At 42.4% G+C, this 19,370-nt stretch overlaps 2 protein-coding genes across 6 annotated transcripts; both read left to right on the top strand.

The window, feature by feature from the left end:
- Positions 1 to 2,650: 2,650 nt before the first annotated feature.
- On the top strand, positions 2,651 to 13,175 carry slc17a5 (solute carrier family 17 member 5). 4 transcript variants are annotated; one of them, XR_006844582.1, is made up of 12 exons: positions 2,652 to 2,905; positions 4,013 to 4,209; positions 5,178 to 5,411; positions 5,585 to 5,672; positions 6,533 to 6,619; positions 7,627 to 7,745; positions 8,711 to 8,872; positions 9,014 to 9,146; positions 9,233 to 9,380; positions 9,957 to 10,047; positions 10,651 to 11,018; positions 12,510 to 13,175. XR_006844582.1 is itself a non-coding variant. In XM_046402728.1 (11 exons), the coding sequence occupies exons 1-11, from the start codon at positions 2,981 to 2,983 to the stop codon at positions 10,786 to 10,788; spliced, it is 1,440 nt and encodes a 479-aa protein (XP_046258684.1). In that variant the 5' UTR covers positions 2,651 to 2,980; the 3' UTR covers positions 10,789 to 13,175. The 4 variants fall into 4 exon arrangements, 2 of the variants coding, with proteins under 2 accessions (XP_046258684.1, XP_046258682.1); XR_006844581.1 differs by having other exon boundaries at positions 11,491 to 13,175; XM_046402728.1 differs by having other exon boundaries at positions 2,651 to 3,023; positions 10,651 to 13,175.
- Positions 13,176 to 13,959: 784 nt separating this feature from the next.
- eef1a1a (eukaryotic translation elongation factor 1 alpha 1a) lies at positions 13,960 to 19,280 on the top strand. Of its 2 annotated transcripts, none has more exons than XM_046402730.1 (8): positions 13,960 to 14,074; positions 15,375 to 15,555; positions 15,684 to 15,863; positions 16,323 to 16,619; positions 17,196 to 17,346; positions 17,457 to 17,713; positions 18,087 to 18,321; positions 18,465 to 19,280. In XM_046402730.1, the coding sequence occupies exons 2-8, from the start codon at positions 15,412 to 15,414 to the stop codon at positions 18,587 to 18,589; spliced, it is 1,389 nt and encodes a 462-aa protein (XP_046258686.1). In that variant the 5' UTR covers positions 13,960 to 14,074; positions 15,375 to 15,411; the 3' UTR covers positions 18,590 to 19,280. The 2 variants fall into 2 exon arrangements, with proteins under 2 accessions (XP_046258686.1, XP_046258687.1); XM_046402731.1 differs by having other exon boundaries at positions 13,995 to 14,074; positions 15,372 to 15,555.
- The last annotated feature ends 90 nt before the right edge of the window (positions 19,281 to 19,370 follow it).

The raw sequence follows: 19,370 nt of genomic DNA, 5'->3' as shown, positions 1-19,370 counted from the left end.
CAGCAAGTTATAAACACTGACACCTTATAATGTTATGGGCACAGCGCACACAGTCCAGTCCAAAGTCCAATATTCACTCTTTTCTCTCTGGTTTTGGTCTCCACCAACTCACGAGACAAATATCTTGGTCTTTTGCTGCTAAATCCTATGCTGGGCAGGCAGCATACAGTAAGTTTATCAGAGTTTTTGCTTCCAGCTGCATGTGGCTGGAAACGCTGACAATGAGAGAACTGAGAGTGAACCAAACCCAAATGAAAACAATGAGCTGAAAGATGATGTAAAGCTCCATAGACCTGAGGGGAGCCTCAGAGTGGTTTTCCCTGTGGATCCATCACTACAAGCCACCTCTTTCACATTATCATTCACAGTCCTTAGCCCACTGTTAATATACTTTAAATTTGAAAGTGACAGGCTCTTCCTTCAAAACTCCATTGTTGTGTATCAGGTACTTGTAGCTTTAAAGGACAACCTTTGCTTTGTTCAGACCACTCATGTGGCTTGATCAATATATTTGCTTATAGATGGGTAAATATAATCAAATTTTTGCCAAAACACTACTACTCATGACTATAAGTGAATATGGCCTGTTTTATTAGTTTTCAAAGTCTTAACATACCAGCTTCTGAAGGGCATTTCCACTGATTTTATACATCAAAGTTTGTTTTGAGGCTTGGAGGAGTACTACTACTACTTAAGTGAACAAAAAAACTACATAAAAGTAAGTTGTGGCTGCAGAGTGAGCTGAGGATGTGGTGTTGGAGAGCAGTGAGTTTACCATCCTCCAGTATCCTGCTCCTCATCCCAGCTGGAGGCTTCATTAGCTGCTACTAGCTCAACACACCCGAATATCCAACTTAACTGTCAGGGGGTGAGTTGTATTGTGGGTAATAATGGCATCAGATTTTGACAAGGAAGACAAATTCAGGAAAAAAAGACAACATCTCTTGTTCTACTGCATTGATTGTTAGACTTTTTTTAGTCTATTGTCCATTTCACATCCCACAATGTTATAGCAGTGCAATGTTGAATGGGCAAAGTACTGGAGTATACATCTTCTAAGGGTAATGGACCCGGCCTAAAGTAACCTTTAATATGTTTTTTTATTAGGTCAGGGTTCGCTTTGGAACAGGGTGGCAACTCCCCCAGCTGACAGATGTAACGGCTGAATGAAGTGGTACTGTGAAGAGTTTCTACCAAGTCAAAATGCCAAACAGTTTTCAGAAAGAGTTAGATAAAGATCTGGTCGTGAAAGTTAACTCGAGATTGTTGTGTAATGGAATTCTTAGAATCTAACTGCCCCAAAACTTTGATTCAGAGACTTGTGTTCAGGCATATGTTAGCCCGATAATCAGCGTGGCAGCCTCTTGCGTCGTGGCTGACAGAAGCCTGTGTTTGTCTCTCTGTCCATGTCATTACCTCATCGTACTGAACATCGATCTGTCTGCTTCTGTATGCATGTCTGTCTGTCTTGAATTCCACAGTTGGAGTCTCTGTTTTCGCTGTCCCTCTGTCTGTGGTGGAGACAATATAAAGCCTGGAGACTAACAGCTGAGCTGCACAACAAACCTGTGTTTGAAGGTTACATAATTCCCACGCATCATCTGATTGCGTGGCTACATGTGAGTGTGTGCAATGATAATGTGCTGTCCATTAGTTGCCTTACAAAGAACAGAGAAAATGTGTCTCTGATCATTTGCTTATGAGGGCCTGAAAAACAATTTATTTCATTTAAACAGTTATTAAACATTACTTTTATTACTGTACCAGTCTTTTACTGCATTTGCAATAACAGGTAAGTATATACTTATCTCCTATCCTGTTTATACTTACTATATTGTTGTAAGTCTATTTAGTGAGTCCTCTGAATAATGTGAAATTCATTGTACAGAGTAGCATAAGTTCCATTCATCTGTGAAATGCACCTTCATTTTTCGGGATGTTACAGTCAGTTAAAACAGGATTCAGAGACATGAATTCTCTGGCCTTTTCTTACATAGACTTGCCCACAGACCTACAGACTGGGCCTGCATGAGTTTCCCCTCACACAATGATCACAGCAAGAGATGAATAAGCTGTCCTGGTATTGGTCAATATGATTAGATAAAAAAACATGAATTATGGATCAAGGTGGTCAAAAGGTCAGACTTATTTTATCTTTTTCATAGCTGCAGACAGCATTTCAGTGGAAAATTTGACGCCTTGATAAGCAAGCTGGACACTGGAATAACAACCTGCAAATAGGGGCTTCAGGTTTATCACAGAGCTTCCTTTGCAGGACAGGCTCTCTCGAGTGGGTAAAGTGCAGTGGCCACCTGTTAATTGTCCTTTAGTGTTGCGTATCACTAGAGAAATTTGCAGTTTATCAAATAACGGCTAGGTAGTTGACGAACAGATAGCTGGGGCCTTTGCGGCATGCTCCTATAGCCCAGGTCCTGGGCCCTCAGGCAGTTAGCCATGGTGCTCCCTGGTAATGAAACTCTGAAGACTAGAACTGATAATAACTCTTTGGCACAGTATCAACAAGCAATTAGTCATGAAATGGTATTCTGGTAAATAACATTTTCACTGTTTCCGCTACACGTCCATAGTGTTCATCCACCTGTAGGCAAAACTCGGGGTAGAATAGGCAAAGACGGCTCCTCGCTTCCGGTCTTGTGCCCATCGTCACGTGACGGAAGTTAGCTTGTGTCGTGTAGAGTTGAGATCAGCTGCCGCGATCCTTTGGTGAAGTTGATGCGTGTGACGCCGCTATTGTCTTTAAGTCTGTTTGGTTTGGCTGTGATGCTGTAACGCGAGACGTCGTGAACCGTTGATTGATAAATGGAGCCGTACGGGTCGGACACGGAGGGGGACGAGCAAGAGACACCGCTGCTTCACCGGGGGCACGGAGACAAAGCCCAGGGAGGTAAAGGAAAAAGATCTCAGGGGTTACTAAAGAGCTAACAATAACGTTCCTCGTGAGTGTAATTTCGGGTACGATATGTCAAAAAGCGAAGGAGAAACAAGAGCTCAACAACGATACGGTGAGCACCTGCAAAATGTTGTGTGCTGCATTACGACGAGACTAAATCTCCTAAAAAGACCATAGTGCGAACTTAACATAAGGCGTTAGTTATAAGCAGAACTAACATTTTTTAAAAGTATTTTTGTTCTGTTTTATTGGGTCACAGTAGGGTGTCTTTGTTATTGTTTCCAACTCGTGTGCATCAGCCAATATCCGCTGATCATGACAATGTTTAGCAGATCTAAATGGAAAGGTTTTTAACAGCATTCTTAACAGTTGTCTTATCTGTGCTTTTGTACATATGCTGACATTTTAAGTAGCCCGAGTCACGAGTTTAGGGACATTTTCCCTGAGCTCTTATCTTAAGAGAGATCTGCCTGAACTCTGAGAAGTGTCATGCTCTCATAGACCAGTTCTATGAGAGTTTAAAAGTCTTGCAAAGTCTGGACCTGGAAGAGAAAGAGCCTGTGTTTGTGTTGAAGTGTACTGAGCATCCAGCAGAGAAATTTAGCCCTGTTTGAACATGACTTATAAAAATAAGCCCAGAGTTTGTCTGTTTTTTTTGCGTAAGCATGGCAACCTGCAGGATAAGACACAGGAGTTTGTTGTGCCATTATCTTTTACATAAAGAATAAGAGAATATAATTGCAGTGGTTTGAATATCATATCTGCAAGTAGCTGCCTATTATGCAAAGTCCAGATACACCAACGTTTACTTAAAGTAAAATGCCTAAATGAAGTACTGAAACGACTACTTACTCTCAATGACAGGAAATGAATTAGTTATAATTTTAGTAAAAGAATTACATTACCATTATGGACAGGTTTACGTTAGACATTTGCAGATTACAGCATTAATTTGCTTATTATATTTTTTCATAATCAATACTGGATTGATTCGATGTTCTTTCTTCTTTTTGGGTTGATGATTAGAATGAGTGAGAAATCTGAAATAAATGTTTGTCTTTTTTTCCCTTGCGTGTCTTTTCTCTGCCCTTCACCCTGTAGCCCCGGCATGCTGTTCAGCACGCTATGGCCTGGCGCTGCTCTCCTCCTATGGCTTCTTTGTGGTTTACTCCTTGCGGGTGAACCTCAGTGTGGCCATGGTGGACATGCTTAACAACACCCACCCGTCAAGCACCAACCACAGCGGCTCAGTGTGTCCTGCACATGCCGACCCTGCACGGCCCAAACACAACCACACGGTGAGCAACAACTCGACGGCACGGCAAAACTGTTCTGAGCATGCATGAAATGTTTCCAGTTAAATTGGGTTTGGAACCATTTTGAATTGGCATAACTACATGTGCTGCCTGAAAAGACTGTCTCTGACCCCTGAAGCTAGAATTAAATCCACTTGAGTACAAATTACCACAGCTGTAAAAATCTCAGTCAGCTGAATCTAGATTTTCATTAATAATTGGGCTTTAATTTCACTCCTTGTTGTGTAAATTCTACTGACTGATAAACTCATTGGTGGCCTTCAGATGTGCCTTTTGAAAACAATGGTGAGCACCACAGTCTTGTTTTTCCACCTTTGCTTGCTGTTCTTGGAAAACAATCTAAACATCTCAGGATGATTCGGAGACTGAAGCAGTTTGGGAGTCTTGGGAAAAATGAACTGGGAGCAAACATCATCCTGGATACAGAAAACACAAGTGTAGCTACTTCTTCCAAGTTTTTCCTCTGGTATGAAATGGCAGCTTCACAAATGGTAAATGACAGAGTGTAAACCGAGCCAACATGTGTAAAAAAAGTCAGAGTTTACTGGAATATGATCTGTTTTTAATTCACACAATAATATCAGTAGCTGAGTATGTAACATTCAGCCCAGTGATCTCCATCGAGGTTCCCATGAAGAAAACAGTGCTGCAAACATCCAGAAGTGCTGCTGCTTTAGTGAACATTTTTTGCAAAGATGCTGTTTGTGTTTGCTGTTTGTTAGGTTAGCTTACCGTGTGTTATTGTTGATGAGCTGTGCTGATGACCGCCTTCTCTGCAGACGTGACGTAACAAGATGAGGACACATTCCACACCTGAAATCTTTGCAGCACATGTGTGGTAGCTTCTGTTAAGCTGACACACTACCTTTTATTTTATTTTTTATTTTTTTTTAGATTTAGTAAATATTTCATCCAGCTTCTTAATATAGTTCTCAAACCTGCCCACACAGGCCAGCGTGTACAACTGGGACTCTGAGACACAGGGCTGGATCTTGGGCTCCTTCTTCTACGGCTACATCCTGACACAGGTACCCGGGGGCTACCTGGCTGGCCGCTGCGGACCCAAGTGGCTGATGGGCTTTGGAATCCTGGGAACTGTAGTTTTTACATTGCTCACCCCTGTGGCTGCTGACCTGGGTTCAAGCTACCTCATCGCTGTCAGGGTGCTGGAAGGGATAGGAGAGGTGAGGGATCCGTCTGTTTAACCCTGACATTTTGATCACGGGGTTTCTGTTGTGTGTGCTGTAAGCATCAGCTGAGCTGTGATAATGTCATCTTTATAGACTTAGAGGCACAGACAGTCAGACAAACTCCACTCCTGCATTCCGGTTGATGTTTTTATTGTGTTTGTCTTCAGGGAGTCACCTTCCCTGCAATGTACACCATGTGGGCAACGTGGGCCCCACCCCTGGAGAGGAGCCGACTGCTCACAATTTCCTACATTGGTAAGACCAGGGATGGGTATCGTTACGATTTTAACAGTATTAATACTCTTGCTTCTCGTCGATCCTGCACTTGTATGGTACTCTAATCAGGGCTCCAGGCACATAACAGATCTGAGCAGCGCTCCACTTTTGGCAGATGTTTAGACAGACTATTCATGTTTCTGCCCTTACAGGCAAAAGACTTGCTGCAATTGTGGCCTTCATTCTGGTGAAGTGTAACCACACTTCTGACCTCTAAGTTCTCTCTTTCACTGTGTGTGTGCACGCACAATTCTTGGACAAATGTCTAAATAAAGCAATAATAAATACGAATCTATTTTCATTCATCTGAGAGCAGAACCGTTAATGTCGTTAATAATGTTGCCCCTGGGCCAGTTTAATACCAGGATTTGGTACGAGTCCCAGGTGTGGAACACACATACACACACGGGATTCAATGCAGACACAAAGAACAGCAAAGTCAAAACCTGTTTCTGTGTAAACTAAACTGTGCAGACAGGTTGTTCTCTCATCTCTTGCCAGAATATTTCTTTTATGAAATAATCAGTTGAAGTTGGTCATTTTCATTTGAGTAAAAAGTTAATTAATAGATTAACTACAAATTAATGAAGTATTTTATCTTATCTGTTGGTGGGTGTGTAGTTGATCCAGTGAAAATAATTGTTAATAGCGGCCTCGGCTTATGCCTCCGTCTGATCATGTGCAGGCTGTTTAGGACTTTTGCAGAGAACTTTTCATTGTCAGTGTCAGCTTGTCACTCTCTGTGTGTTCTTCATTCAGTTGTTACACTGTGTGGATTCAGATAGCTGTGCGATGAGATGCTGAGATGACAGATGGTTGTCTTTTCTCTTCCATCCCAGGAGCCCAGCTGGGGACGGTTATATCTCTTCCTCTCTCTGGCGAAATCTGCTTCTACCTGGACTGGACTTACGTCTTCTATGTATTCGGTAATGCACCCGCGTTGTCACTAGTGAGGGGTAGCAGTGAGGTTTACTTTGTTACTCATGAGCCCTTCAGCCGTGAGGGGAGCTGAAGTGCTCCTTCAACCTGATGTATCTCATACTATTTGGATTTTATTTGTGAGGTTAGCACATTTCCCAGATGGGACTTGCTGAGCACTGTAGCCTGTGAACATGAGACCCACCTCCCCCACTTTTCACAGTATTGCAGTTTCTGCATGAATATGAGAGGCTGATCAAGTCTCATCTTCTATGACTGGAAAAATGCACGGCATGATTTCTAATGAAGTTGCTGCTCGTTTTTTTCCTCTGACCTGAGGTGGCCTCTCCATTGATGAATCAGTGTTGTTTGCCATTTTTAATTTTCAGACAAGCTGCTTCCAGCGTCTGTTCCGTTGTTCCTCTTTGCTCTGTAGAAACGATGATCTAGCAAGTTGAAGAAAAAAATGTGCTTACAGACTGAGCCACTGCTGAACTCCCCTTTAATTATTTAATTGTAGGGATGTGCACCATTAGTGGCCTAGTCGATTAAATGTTGTTACCCTCACTAATCAGTATCAGAAATCCTAGTAAGTTAAAATTGTTATTGTTCTGTTAATTACCGAAACAACATCCGTTACTGTTGTTAACCACAGCGGTTAGCTGTCGTTATAATATGGACAATGGTTAACCTTTGAGTTTAAATTGTGCTCAGTTTTTAGCTGTTTTCTTCCTACTAAGTTTAAACTTCTGTTTAAATTCAGCAGTTTGTTTTTAGGGACATCCCTTTTTACTTCCTCGGTTGTCTGGTGACTCATCACCACCACCACTACTACTAATGTAAGACCATCTCTAACCCACTTAGTGTATGTTAGTGTCTTATTATTCTCAGTGCATTGAGGTTAAGTGATTTGCACATCATCTCTTCATCATCATAATCCATGCATCTGCTCACTTTGTACAGTCTAATCACAGTTAATCTGTCGTTAAATGAGAACTTGCTTGCTTGTCTCCAGGTGCTGTTGGCCTGGTGTGGTTTGTCTTGTGGGCCTTTCTTGTCTTTGACAGCCCAAACACTCACCCACGGATATCCGAGCGGGAGAGACTCTACATCAACACATCACTAAAGAACGAGGTAACGCCAGAAACAAGACCAAAAAAAAGTCTTATTAAACTTACGTAAAGGTAGATTTTGACTTGTTTACTGTTCAAGTTAAAATAAGTAATTTAAACAGATGCTTTAGTACAGTTTCTTTATGCTAAAACTTGCAACATCCCAGGATCATTATCTGAAATGTGGATAAAACGTTAGTTTGATGGACTGATAAATTGTGGCTTAACCTTTCCGGTCCAGTGCATTTATCAGATACAAGTGTTGCATAATCTCAGTGTTGTGGTGTTTTATTCTCTTATCTGTCTGACTCAGCTGTTAGGTCACAACACTCACTGTTACTCTGCAGTTTATTTTGACATTCAGAGGCAAGGCTGACCTGCATACTGTACATGTTCACAGTGATGCTGAACACTAATTACCAGGGTTCATCTACTGGCAATTGACCCCTGGTTTCCCTGTTCTCCCTCTGATTACAATCACAGTACATCACAGTATTACAGTACAATCTGTAGAAACCCTGAAGCACTAGCAGCATGGATGACTTCTCTGTTAAAGTCCTTGAAAAAGTGTATGTGATAGTCGTTTGTGTACAATTGGATTTTTACACTGAGACTCAGTGTGATACATTCTAATAAATTATATGTTGGGTTTTAAATCAGAAAACAACCAAAAACACAGCATCAAGTAGGAAAGGAGGATTTTTTTCTGGCCAGCAGGGGGAGGAAAAGCTAACACAAGTAATAAAACCAGCAGCATACACAGAGGATGAAACATCCTGTATGGCCTGCTGCCAGTCTTTCAGAGGGAATGAAGGTAGAACATATTCTGTTGGGACAACAGTAGATATTTTTGTTTATATTCAATACAGATTAATCCCATTGAACACAGAAGTAAAACTAGCTTTCACTTCTCTTCTTAGTTGCACAGTGAGCATTAGAACTTCCTAATCAGTTTATTCCCTATTTTCCACTTCCTGTGTGTACCAGCTGTCCACATCTGCACGTGATATCCCCTGGCAAGCCATACTGACATCCATACCGTTGTGGGCCATTGTTGTGGCCCACTTCTCCTACAACTGGACCTTCTACACCCTCCTCACCCTGCTGCCAACCTACATGAATGACATACTGGGATTTAGCATACAGCAGGTGAGATTGTCATATGATTAGCATTGATTTACAACTTAAATCACCATTTGTAACGAACTGGGCCTTATATTGGCTGGCGGTATATGATCAGTGTCAAAAATAATTTCTCAGTGTGTTATTGGCTCCTTCTGTCCACAACAGAACGGGATGCTGTCGGCTCTTCCTTACTTGGGCTGCGCTGTGATGGCTGTGCTGAGTGGCCAGTTTGCTGATTACCTGCGGGAAACCTGCCAGTACCCCACCGTCAACGTCAGGAAGGCCTTCACTGTTATTGGTAAGGAACGGCAACGTCCCACACAGGTCCTTGACTGTGCACATCCATCTGAGGATGTTTTCATCTTTATTGTGTTGTTTCTGCAGGCATGATTGGGCCGGCGGTGTTCCTGGTGGCAGCAGGCTACACAGGCTGTAACTACATTTTGGCTGTGGCCTTCCTCACCGTCTCCTCCTCTCTGGGCGGAGTCTCGGCCTCTGGCTTCAACATCAACCACCTTGACATCGCTCCTTCGTAAGAATTATCAAATTCTATCACTGAAATAACATTTACTGTAAATATAATAGTGACTACCTGCTCATGAAAAGCAAACTTAAAAGTTCATAACAAAACCAAATAACGTTTCTTATTCCATGATAATGATCTTCTTGCATGAACGTCCAAACTCCCTAGAATAGCTTTTCTGCAGGTAAGAAGAAGTATTAGGAATAGAGCCTGACTGATATATTGGTTGGCTCGTTTTATCGACTGATATTGGCCCATTGTGTTGTTTGATATACCCTGAAATTATTTTGTTTAACAGAACATAATGCATAAGAAGAGGCTTGGGATAATTTAATTTTGCTGATGTCATTTTGGACAGCGAAGTTTATGGCTAAACTGTACAAATCCTGCCTCCATTACATATTTCTATGTTTGAGGGATCATTAAAAAATGTGTCCATATCGTCCTTTACTACCTATTATCATTGTCTTCACTGGCCTCAAAACTCTGGTTGGGCTGTACTTGAGATGGCTCTAAAAACTGTGGTGTAGCTGTGGAAACTGCAGTGGGTTTAGTGTTTAGCAGTCATTATGCTTGTGTTTGCAGGTATGCAGGTATTCTCCTAGGAATCACCAACACCTTCGCCACCATTCCTGGTATGGTGGGACCAGTCATAGCAAGAGAGCTCACCAAACACGTAAGAAACAATCAAACCTCATTAAGCAGTCAGCAGAGTGGGTTTGACTCCTTTAAAATTTAACAGAGCTGTTTGTGTTTCAAAGGTCGTGACTCGAGTCTAGGTTTTATGTTTTATTGTATTTTATTATAACAGTTACTAAGCACATTGCCTGGTTTCACGTGAGCTGCAGTGATGTGACTTTGTGACTGATTTTGGTATGTAGCATACTGCTGCTTACAGACTAACAGAGGTCACTGTGTGTGCCCTGACCTCAAGTGTTCCTGGCTAAACAGATGGTATCCTTACTTTGATGTGATGCTCCATTTCCTGTCTAATTGGTTTAGTCAGAACAGGATTAACATATACACATGTAGCCACCAGGGGGCATCCGTAGACTTTTGAGAAAAGCAGCATAGTCAAACCCAGAGTTTTTCTCTCTGGCTTGATGACAGCCAACACATTAACCTTGTTGTTTGTTTAATTGTCTGTGAAGAGGATAGTTGAAAAGTGCAGAGTTCCTCCTGTAGCAGTAAATTATGAAGTATTTCATTTGCTGGATTGTTGTTAGTTCTTGCCACACATAATTAACTAACAATTATAATGTGCTGCCTGTTCCTCTAGAACACCATAGAAGAATGGCAGACTGTTTTCTACATCGCTGCCGCCATCAACCTGTTTGGAGCGACCTTCTACACTGTGTTTGGTCGAGGAACGGTGCAGCCCTGGGCTGTCCAAGCATCTTACTCTCATGGAGATTGAGGCAGAATACAAGTACTAGACTCATCCAGCTGACAAATCTGAATTATCAAATGGACAAGTCTCACTTATGACTGCTAGTCAGCTGTTAGTTCGCACAGCTAACTAACAGCGAGTAACGGCCATATTACCCTCAAGGATATTCTTTACTGTGACCATGAGGACCCAGAAGTCTGTTCACAGATAACCCAACACTCATGCCATAGACCAGAGGCAATTGCAGTTTCAGTGAGGTGAGGTGAATATTTCTTGGAGGCAAAAATAGTCATTTAGGAAAGAATTATGAGTAGTGTTTGCTTGTCACAGTTGAAAAAGGGAACTCCGATAGTTAGGCAGGTAGTTACATGTTACTATGTTTGATTTAAAGCTGAAAGGTCAACAAGACTAAGTTAGAAAAATAGCTATAGGCTATTTAAGCCTTGTTGATTGCCAAATGTTATGAAAACCATTGTAAATAAGCTATGAAAGACTTTTGTTGAAATTTAACAGCCTGGACATGTGATTGGTTAGACATTTAAAGGTAATTTCAATATTTTTACAACTGGCCCCAATATTTATATATTTTACTGTGTACATAATTCATACTTACCAAAAGTTGGAATTGGTCCATTAGATCGTTGAGCCTTGTGCTCTGCAATGTAATCCCCTGGGGCAGCTCTGACAGTCAAAGTTACCTCCAGTAAAAGGGCTTTTTCTGCTACTCAGAGGATGAGATGGTTACTCCAAGTTTCTGACAACATCACGGGAAGGAGCCCAAACCAGAAGTAGAAGTCTCACTCACAGCATTGCGAGAGGTGAGTTGTTGCAGGAAGATGACAGTGAAGCTGGAAAGAGTAAAACTACCAGCAAAAATTTATTTCCAAAGTTGTGGCTGTATATTTAGCTGATTTCAGGGAACCAAATGAGGCAACAACACACCTCCCATGAGATTCCAGAGCAGGACTTCTCCTCGAGCAAGACTTGTGCCTCTGGTTAAATAAAAATGGATTTTACTGCTTAACAAAAAGGTCTCACTCTGTAGGGATTCTTTGTTTAATGTTGTCAGACACTCAGAGTCACAGTCTCATCCTGTGAGTGGCAGAAATCCAATTTAATGGATGCAACTTCGGCAGTCAGAGTTGCCCTAAATTATCATGTTGCAGCTATTGCAGCTGTGCCACGACTGCTAGCTGAGGTGATCCACTGGACCAATTTCAAAACTTTTGGCAAGTACGAATAATTTACACACCAAAGTGTGTGAATATAGAGCCCAGGTTTAAAAAGGCCAGAATTCCTCTTTAACTTAATAGGTTCAGTTGGCATTTCTGTCTCCAGAGCACTTCTGCTTTCAGTTTTATTTACCCTTAAATGCCACAGTAAATCCTCTTTAGTTTAATTGGCATAGTAAAAATTCTACATCATAAAGAAGGATGTTTTCTTTCATTTGTGCCTGTAAGATTTGGGGTAACCAAATGTGCTACTTTGCATTTAGTGAGTGAAGGTAAGTGTCGTTTTTAAGGGTTGGCTAAAAACTATATGCACATGTGATGAGCCTTTTTTGAGACAATGTTGTGACTGCACACTGTTGTTTTTATGGGGGGAAATGCCTTACAGTGAAACCTGTTTAAAATGATTTTAAAGCTCTTTGTCTTTTGTGCAATTCCAAATAGACCTTTTTGAAGTAACTTGTCCTATGGTGCGGTTAAGGGATTTTATGTGCAAAGCAGTATGTATTGTCTTTTCAGGTTATGTCCACCAGGAACATGTTTTATCTTAGGTAAGAGCATGTAACCAATGAATGTGCACGGGCCCTGGTATTTTCAGTCTGTAACACTAAGAAGATGCTAAGGTTTTGGCACCTTTCTGATGAATGCAAAGGGAAAAGTGCTTCAGACGGGCTCCTGGTGCACACATTTGCACTTGGTGTGTTCTCAGGTATTTTCTAAGGGTTGAAAAGGACTTTTGTTTACTTTTTACAGTTTGTTTGATCTGTTACATTGAGCCATTTGTTCTCAATTTTTAAGTATCATCTGAATTAGATCCCATTTTAAAATTATTTCAGATATCACAGTTAACAACTTTATGCAGTAGTCACCTGTCTGGTGACTGATGGCATTTTCTTAGCAGAAGTAGCATCATCTCAAATGAAGTTGGAATGCACTTGTGCCTTATTACTTTATCTTAAACGAGGTCAGACAATTCAGGACTGTAGCCTCATTCTCTCCAGAAAAGATTCATTTCGTTGCTGTTTTTATCATTTAATCATTAGTGTCTATAAAGAGAGTAAAAGGGACTGTGCTGAGAGGGTAATTATTGTAAACTTTCAGTCTGGAAACATTCCAGAAATATGTCTTAAATCAGTTGTCATGTAATGTAAATACTTAATCATAAACATCTGTGTTCAGATCAGGCATTGTGTTGGGTTATTATTTTAGTCTCTGCCACAGCTTTCGACCAACCACAGGAAAATTGTACTTTGCATTACTGAACTTCCAATTCTTGGAGTTGCTGATTAAAGCCTCTTCAATCCTTCTTATTACCTTTAAATGCAGAATCTCATAGTTATGTTAGGGAGACACCGACCCATCAGTGACCTAATATAGGTAAGCAAAAATCTATATGGGCTGCTACTGGAGGGGAAATATGACATGATCTGTTTTAGAAAAACTTCTAAGATGATAACGTCTGGACACACTTCACCTTTGCTATAAAGGTTTACAGTGGCCCATTTTCATAAAAAAATGTATCACTGGATTAGAAACGGCCTTTAGGCTGCTGTATGTTTACTGGCAGGTCGCTCACCGTCCCGCAGTCCCGCAGCCGCCCGTTTTGTGTTAATTGGCAGACAGGCATGCAGACAGGCGCACTGGAGACGAGCTGTGGGCATCGGGGTTAATGTTAATCCAACTAGGGCGCGTCTGGAAAGGTGAGCTGCGCGTGACGGACGCTGCAACACCAACACCAACACCACCTCTGAAACAGATGCGACCAGAACTTAAATACACAGAAACCTCTAAGCAGCTCTCTGTGACCCACTGCCGTCACATGATCTAGTTCTGCAGCTTACAGTGTGATTTTATTGCTCCGATACTTCTGTGAACGGGACTGTGTCCGATAATGGATGCTTCGCTGGTAGCTCTGTCCTACGATAAACCCGTTCACGGTAACTTCTCCTGCTCCCTCTCAGCGATGCTGTGCAGCAGCGGGTGCGCGCAATTACGCAACTACCCCTCCTGTCCTGTGCGCTATAACCGGATCAGTGTCTCTCCACTTCGGTCTTGCGCCTAACCTGACACCGGCAAGCTCTCAGGTACGACACAGTACATGACACTATTCATCGATGGTGGGTTTCTTTTTGGATGCTGTCAGGGAAAAAAATGAATGCACGTTTCCTTGCGAGGCTCAGTCTCCGGGCAGCATTTTGGGAATACTGTTGTGATGCAGAAAAGAGGGCAGGCGGCTGGTTGCTAATACGCATCCCGGTGTCAGTAAGCGGGCAGATGATAGAACATGGCGGAGGACTGACATTTCCGTTAAACCCTTCTAACATTACATTTATCGCAGTACCCGCGCTGTCTTTTTTCTTTACTCACTGCTCCGTGTTTCATCATCTTTTTGTACTTCAAGGCGCGCTGCGGCAGCTGTCGTGATGTTATATGTATGAGGGATGAGATAAATACGCGCATGTAAAAATGGTTGTCTGCTCTGGAGTTCACCTGACAAAGTCTGGCCAGGATCAAGTGGGGATTCATGTTACAGTTGGATTAAAGCTATTGGGCTTTTCTAACTGGTGCAGACTATCCAGATCAAATTAATCCCCACTAACTTGCACACAATTTGCAGTGCATGTACAGATTGTTATGTTGAAGGTTGTAACCATAAACACAGTACTGCAGAGGAAACAAACAGTGTACTCTCCTCTGCATTAACCTGTGTGCAGTGCACTGCAGTGTCTGAGAAATGGCTGCTACACCATGAGTGGATTGGACCTGACAAAATGGTGGATTCTGGCTTGTAGTAAAGCTGTAGTAGTAAGTCTGCAACAGTGAAAAGAGGACGGTGCTGTGAAATATCTGAGCATTGTTGTTTTGATATGTCGGTGAGGACAGGAGAGCTGGCTGGATGTGAAAGAGGAGAGCAGGGGTGTGGATGGATGGAGGGAGGGAGGAACAGAGAGCAGGAGGGGCAGAGGGTTTTGTGCTTGGCGCAGTGGCCACTGATCCGATTTCTAATCTTCTGAGAAACACCGCATAGGAGAAAACTTCTAATGCCAGTCAGGAACTGTCATTGTCAGTATCATCTCATAAACATATCCAGAACAAATACAAGCAGCTCCTTTAAAGGCTCTGTACAGCCATTCACATTCTGTCCATGCCAGTCGCTTGGGGAGGCATTAGGACTCTGATAGTGCGGCAGTACATTTGTTGTGTGATCTTATGAAGCCCATTCAATCTGACAGTGTTCAATCACCAAATTCTTCAGCTTCATTTGTTTTTCCCACCCTCAAAGAATATTTTGCTGCTCGCACAAAGCCTAGAAAGGTTTCTGTTTTCCACCCAGCGGATCATCTGTATACCCTACTAACCGTAATTAAATGCTGGTTTAAGCAGACAGATTCTTTCGTGACTTCAGAAAGCTCCAGTCGCCATGGGAAAGGAGAAACTCCACATCAACATTGTCGTGATCGGACATGTGGACTCCGGCAAGTCCACTACCACAGGCCACCTCATCTACAAGTGTGGGGGCATCGACAAGAGAACCATCGAGAAGTTTGAAAAGGAAGCCGCTGAGGTAAGGAGATACAGGCAAGAGAAAGAAGCCTTTTGAATCAATTAAGGTCTTTCCTTGAGGAACCCACTCCTCTCATCGCAAAATTAAAGACATACCAACATACCAAACTCTTGTTACTTTTTTCACAGATGGGAAAAGGGTCGTTCAAGTATGCCTGGGTGCTGGACAAGCTGAAGGCAGAAAGGGAGCGTGGAATTACCATCGACATCTCACTGTGGAAGTTTGAAACCAGCAAGTACTATGTGACCATCATCGATGCCCCGGGTCACAGGGACTTCATTAAGAACATGATCACTGGGACCTCCCAGGTATGTAACATGAGGATGCTCAGATGTTCTGTTTACATTACCTGCTGTATGGCAGAGCTGTGGCATGTTTTTGTAAGCCTCTGTGCCTTTTAGAAAGATTGATCAGTGAGGCTACGGTGACCTGTCCTGAGATGAACAGCAGAACAGGCCCTTATTCCTGGGAAAATAACATTACAAGTAGCTGCAAAAGTCATAGTGGACAGCATCCAGCAACTGTCAGCAAGGTCATTCACCAACTGAAGGGTATACTTTGTTCAAATTGTCATATTTCACGCTGCTATTATTGGTAAATAAGCCAGATCAGAACTGATATTAAAAATGTTTATCAATTTTTTAACTATTAATTGTGTAGGAAATGACTCACTCTGACTTATTCTTTTACAGTTACAAAGAAAACTTTGCAATGGTTACAGCTGCTGTGCACCAACAGTACCAATATTTGATCTTTTGCATCTTCAGGCAGATTGTGCTGTGCTGATTGTGGCAGCTGGTGTGGGGGAGTTCGAGGCAGGTATCTCTAAGAACGGACAGACCCGTGAGCATGCCCTCCTGGCCTACACTCTGGGGGTAAAGCAGCTCATCGTGGGCATCAACAAGATGGACTCCACCGAGCCAAACTACAGCCAGAAGCGTTACGAGGAAATCGTGAAAGAAGTGAGCACCTACATCAAGAAGATCGGCTACAATCCGGACACCGTCGCCTTCGTACCCATTTCAGGCTGGAATGGAGACAACATGCTTGAGCCCAGCCCTAATGTAAGCACCACACATGTAATAGTAATGCAAATACAGCCCTAAGTCTGAATTCTAATTTGCATGGCTGGTGTCAGGGATGGTAAACTGTAGGTCAAAGGATGACCAGCTGCTGTGACTGTCAGTCAACTGAAATAATCAGAGCCACCAAACAGTTTGAGTAACCCTTTCCCCTTCCCGTGCAAGTACCAAAGGAGTTCACTAAGTGTTTAAAGCAGCTCTATAAATGCTGCTCAACAACGACCACTGTGGCAGTTACAGGATAATCATAAATGCTGAAACGTAGTGTAGCAGTAGTGCAGGTACAGAAGAGCCCTTAAATCAGAAAACTTACAGCAATGTCTGGCTCAAGCTTGCTAACATTAGCCCCCACAGGCTGTTGGTTATACCAGACAGAGTATAATTATGAATTTCATTTTTCATTTATAAGTATCATTTAATTACTAAAATTGAGCCAAGTGAGTTTTTGGTAACTTTATGTACCTAAAAATGAAATGCAGCTCAACAAAGGATAATCCAAGCAGTTGTTCTCTTTTGCTATAACAATAATAGTATAGTGCATAACCTTGTTCTCTCCAGATGACCTGGTTTAAGGGGTGGAAGATCAACAGGAAAGAAGGCAATGCATCGGGGACCACGTTACTGGAGGCCCTGGATGCCATCCAGCCCCCCACTCGTCCAACGGACAAACCTCTACGTCTGCCACTGCAGGATGTCTACAAGATAGGAGGCATGTCGTGCGTCGATTAGAGAAAGACTTTGATCAAATCTAAACACCATGAGAATATGGTGAGCATAGTGTCTTTCACTGAATGTTCTCTGTGCTGGACCTCTTCTCAGGTATTGGAACAGTGCCTGTGGGCCGTGTGGAAACGGGCGTCCTAAAGCCTGGCATGGTGGTCACCTTTGCCCCCGTCAATGTGACTACTGAGGTGAAGTCTGTGGAGATGCACCACGAGGCGCTGACTGAGGCTCTCCCTGGTGACAACGTGGGCTTTAACGTCAAGAATGTGTCGGTGAAGGATATTCGTCGTGGCAATGTGGCTGGTGATAGCAAGAACGATCCACCGCAGGAAGCTGCCAACTTCACTGCACAGGTAGACATTGCAAGGGATCCATTTATATAAATGAAACATAAGCATGATTTGACACAAGACTTATTTATAGGCTTGATAAATATTTGTTTTAAAATTTATTTAAATGTTTCACATAAAAAAAAAGTTATCTTTGAGTGTCACTTCAGCCCCAGTGATGGTTGCATGCTACAAGCTTGTCAAACTCTGTACCACACAACAGGTCAGAAAGAGTAGATTTGTCTGGCCTAGATTATCAAAGAGGGAAGGACAAAAAAAAGAGGACAATCACAACAATAATCAATCGAACAGTTTAGTCTTTGCAGTGAGTGTTCCTGACAGGAAGTAAATAAATTTTCTATTATTGTGCCATCCATGTTGTCTCTTTTCTTTTTAGGTGATCATCCTTAATCACCCTGGCCAGATCAGTGCCGGTTATGCTCCTGTGCTGGACTGTCACACCGCTCACATTGCCTGCAAGTTTGCAGAGCTCAAAGAGAAGATTGATCGCCGCTCTGGCAAGAAACTGGAGGACAACCCAAAATCCCTCAAGTCAGGAGATGCTGCCATTGTCGATATGATTCCTGGCAAGCCAATGTGTGTTGAGAGCTTCTCTGAGTACCCTCCACTTGGTAAGTTCAAGAATAGAGGAGAATTGTGAAATTTCAGCAGCTACCCTACACACTTTTCCCCATATCAAAGGCTCTGTGACTCCACTGTAAGTCAGATGAAAGCACTAGCTGAAATATCTGTGTTCCCCCTCCTCAATTTGCAGGCCGTTTTGCAGTGCGTGACATGCGTCAGACTGTGGCTGTGGGCGTAATTAAGGGTGTAGAGAAGAAGGTCTCCACCACTGGTAAAGTTACCAAGTCCGCCCAGAAGGCCCAGAGGAACAAATGAATGTTGTGCTACTCTGCCGACCCCAAGGTCTCCCAGGGCAGGACATCAGTCATCCAACTTCATCCTACAATTGGCTACTACAACTTAATAATCAAAGACTGGTTAATCATCACAATGCATCGCAAAAGCATTCGAAGGAAAGAACAACATTTAGATCTTAAGTCCTTGAGGCGGCACTCCTGACTCCATTTCAGTGGTTAGATCACCATTACGTACAATGTAATATCAAACAGGTAGTTTTAAATGTGCACTGTCGACATGGGAATACCATTGTGTAATGTTGATATTGAGACATTAAACAAGCAGAGGTAATGAAATGTATCACCTCTCTAGCTCTCTGGAGTGCAGGTACTACAGGTCACTTTACATGGTACATGTTGTCTTGCTTTTAGTGTTTGTTTGCAACTACATAGTGCTCTGTAGGAGCCTATGGCAGGAGTTAAAATATGTTCTTCTGAGTAGTTGATTAGTAGAACTTAGTGATTTGTTGTGTTTAAGCTTTAAAAAGCAGTTAAAACAAATGATCCAAAGTCTCTTTGCAGAGGGACTCGGAGTAGGCCACCAGTTAATTCTTATGGCACTTTGATTGGCGTTTTGCTGACTTTGCACTTGCACTGACGAAGCTTAAATTGGCATAAGCTACTGCACCTTACTGTAAGATGGCATGAGCCTCTTTGCAACATTAAATGTGTTTCAACCAAAGTGTTGGACTGATTTTTTTTGAGTGTGCTGCAAAGAAGCGATACGGCAACACGTCTCTTAATTTCCTATCCTATAGACA

Source organism: Scatophagus argus, chromosome 10 (assembly GCF_020382885.2).
Source record: "Scatophagus argus isolate fScaArg1 chromosome 10, fScaArg1.pri, whole genome shotgun sequence".
Taxonomy (NCBI): Eukaryota; Metazoa; Chordata; class Actinopteri; family Scatophagidae; genus Scatophagus; species Scatophagus argus.
This window is presented reverse-complemented; position numbering and strand designations above follow the sequence as displayed.

Bases quoted from the DNA above. Each gene is read 5' to 3' on its own strand.
- eef1a1a (XM_046402730.1), top strand. From the start codon at position 15,412: ATGGGAAAGGAGAAACTCCACATCAACATTGTCGTGATCGGACATGTG. The intron at 15,864-16,322 runs GTATGTAACATG...TTGCATCTTCAG, and splicing joins TGATCACTGGGACCTCCCAG to GCAGATTGTGCTGTGCTGAT. The intron at 16,620-17,195 runs GTAAGCACCACA...TGTTCTCTCCAG, and splicing joins TGCTTGAGCCCAGCCCTAAT to ATGACCTGGTTTAAGGGGTG.
- slc17a5 (XM_046402726.1), top strand. From the start codon at position 2,821: ATGGAGCCGTACGGGTCGGACACGGAGGGGGACGAGCAAGAGACACCG. The intron at 5,412-5,584 runs GTGAGGGATCCG...GTTTGTCTTCAG, and splicing joins TGCTGGAAGGGATAGGAGAG to GGAGTCACCTTCCCTGCAAT. The intron at 9,381-9,956 runs GTAAGAATTATC...TTGTGTTTGCAG, and splicing joins CACCTTGACATCGCTCCTTC to GTATGCAGGTATTCTCCTAG.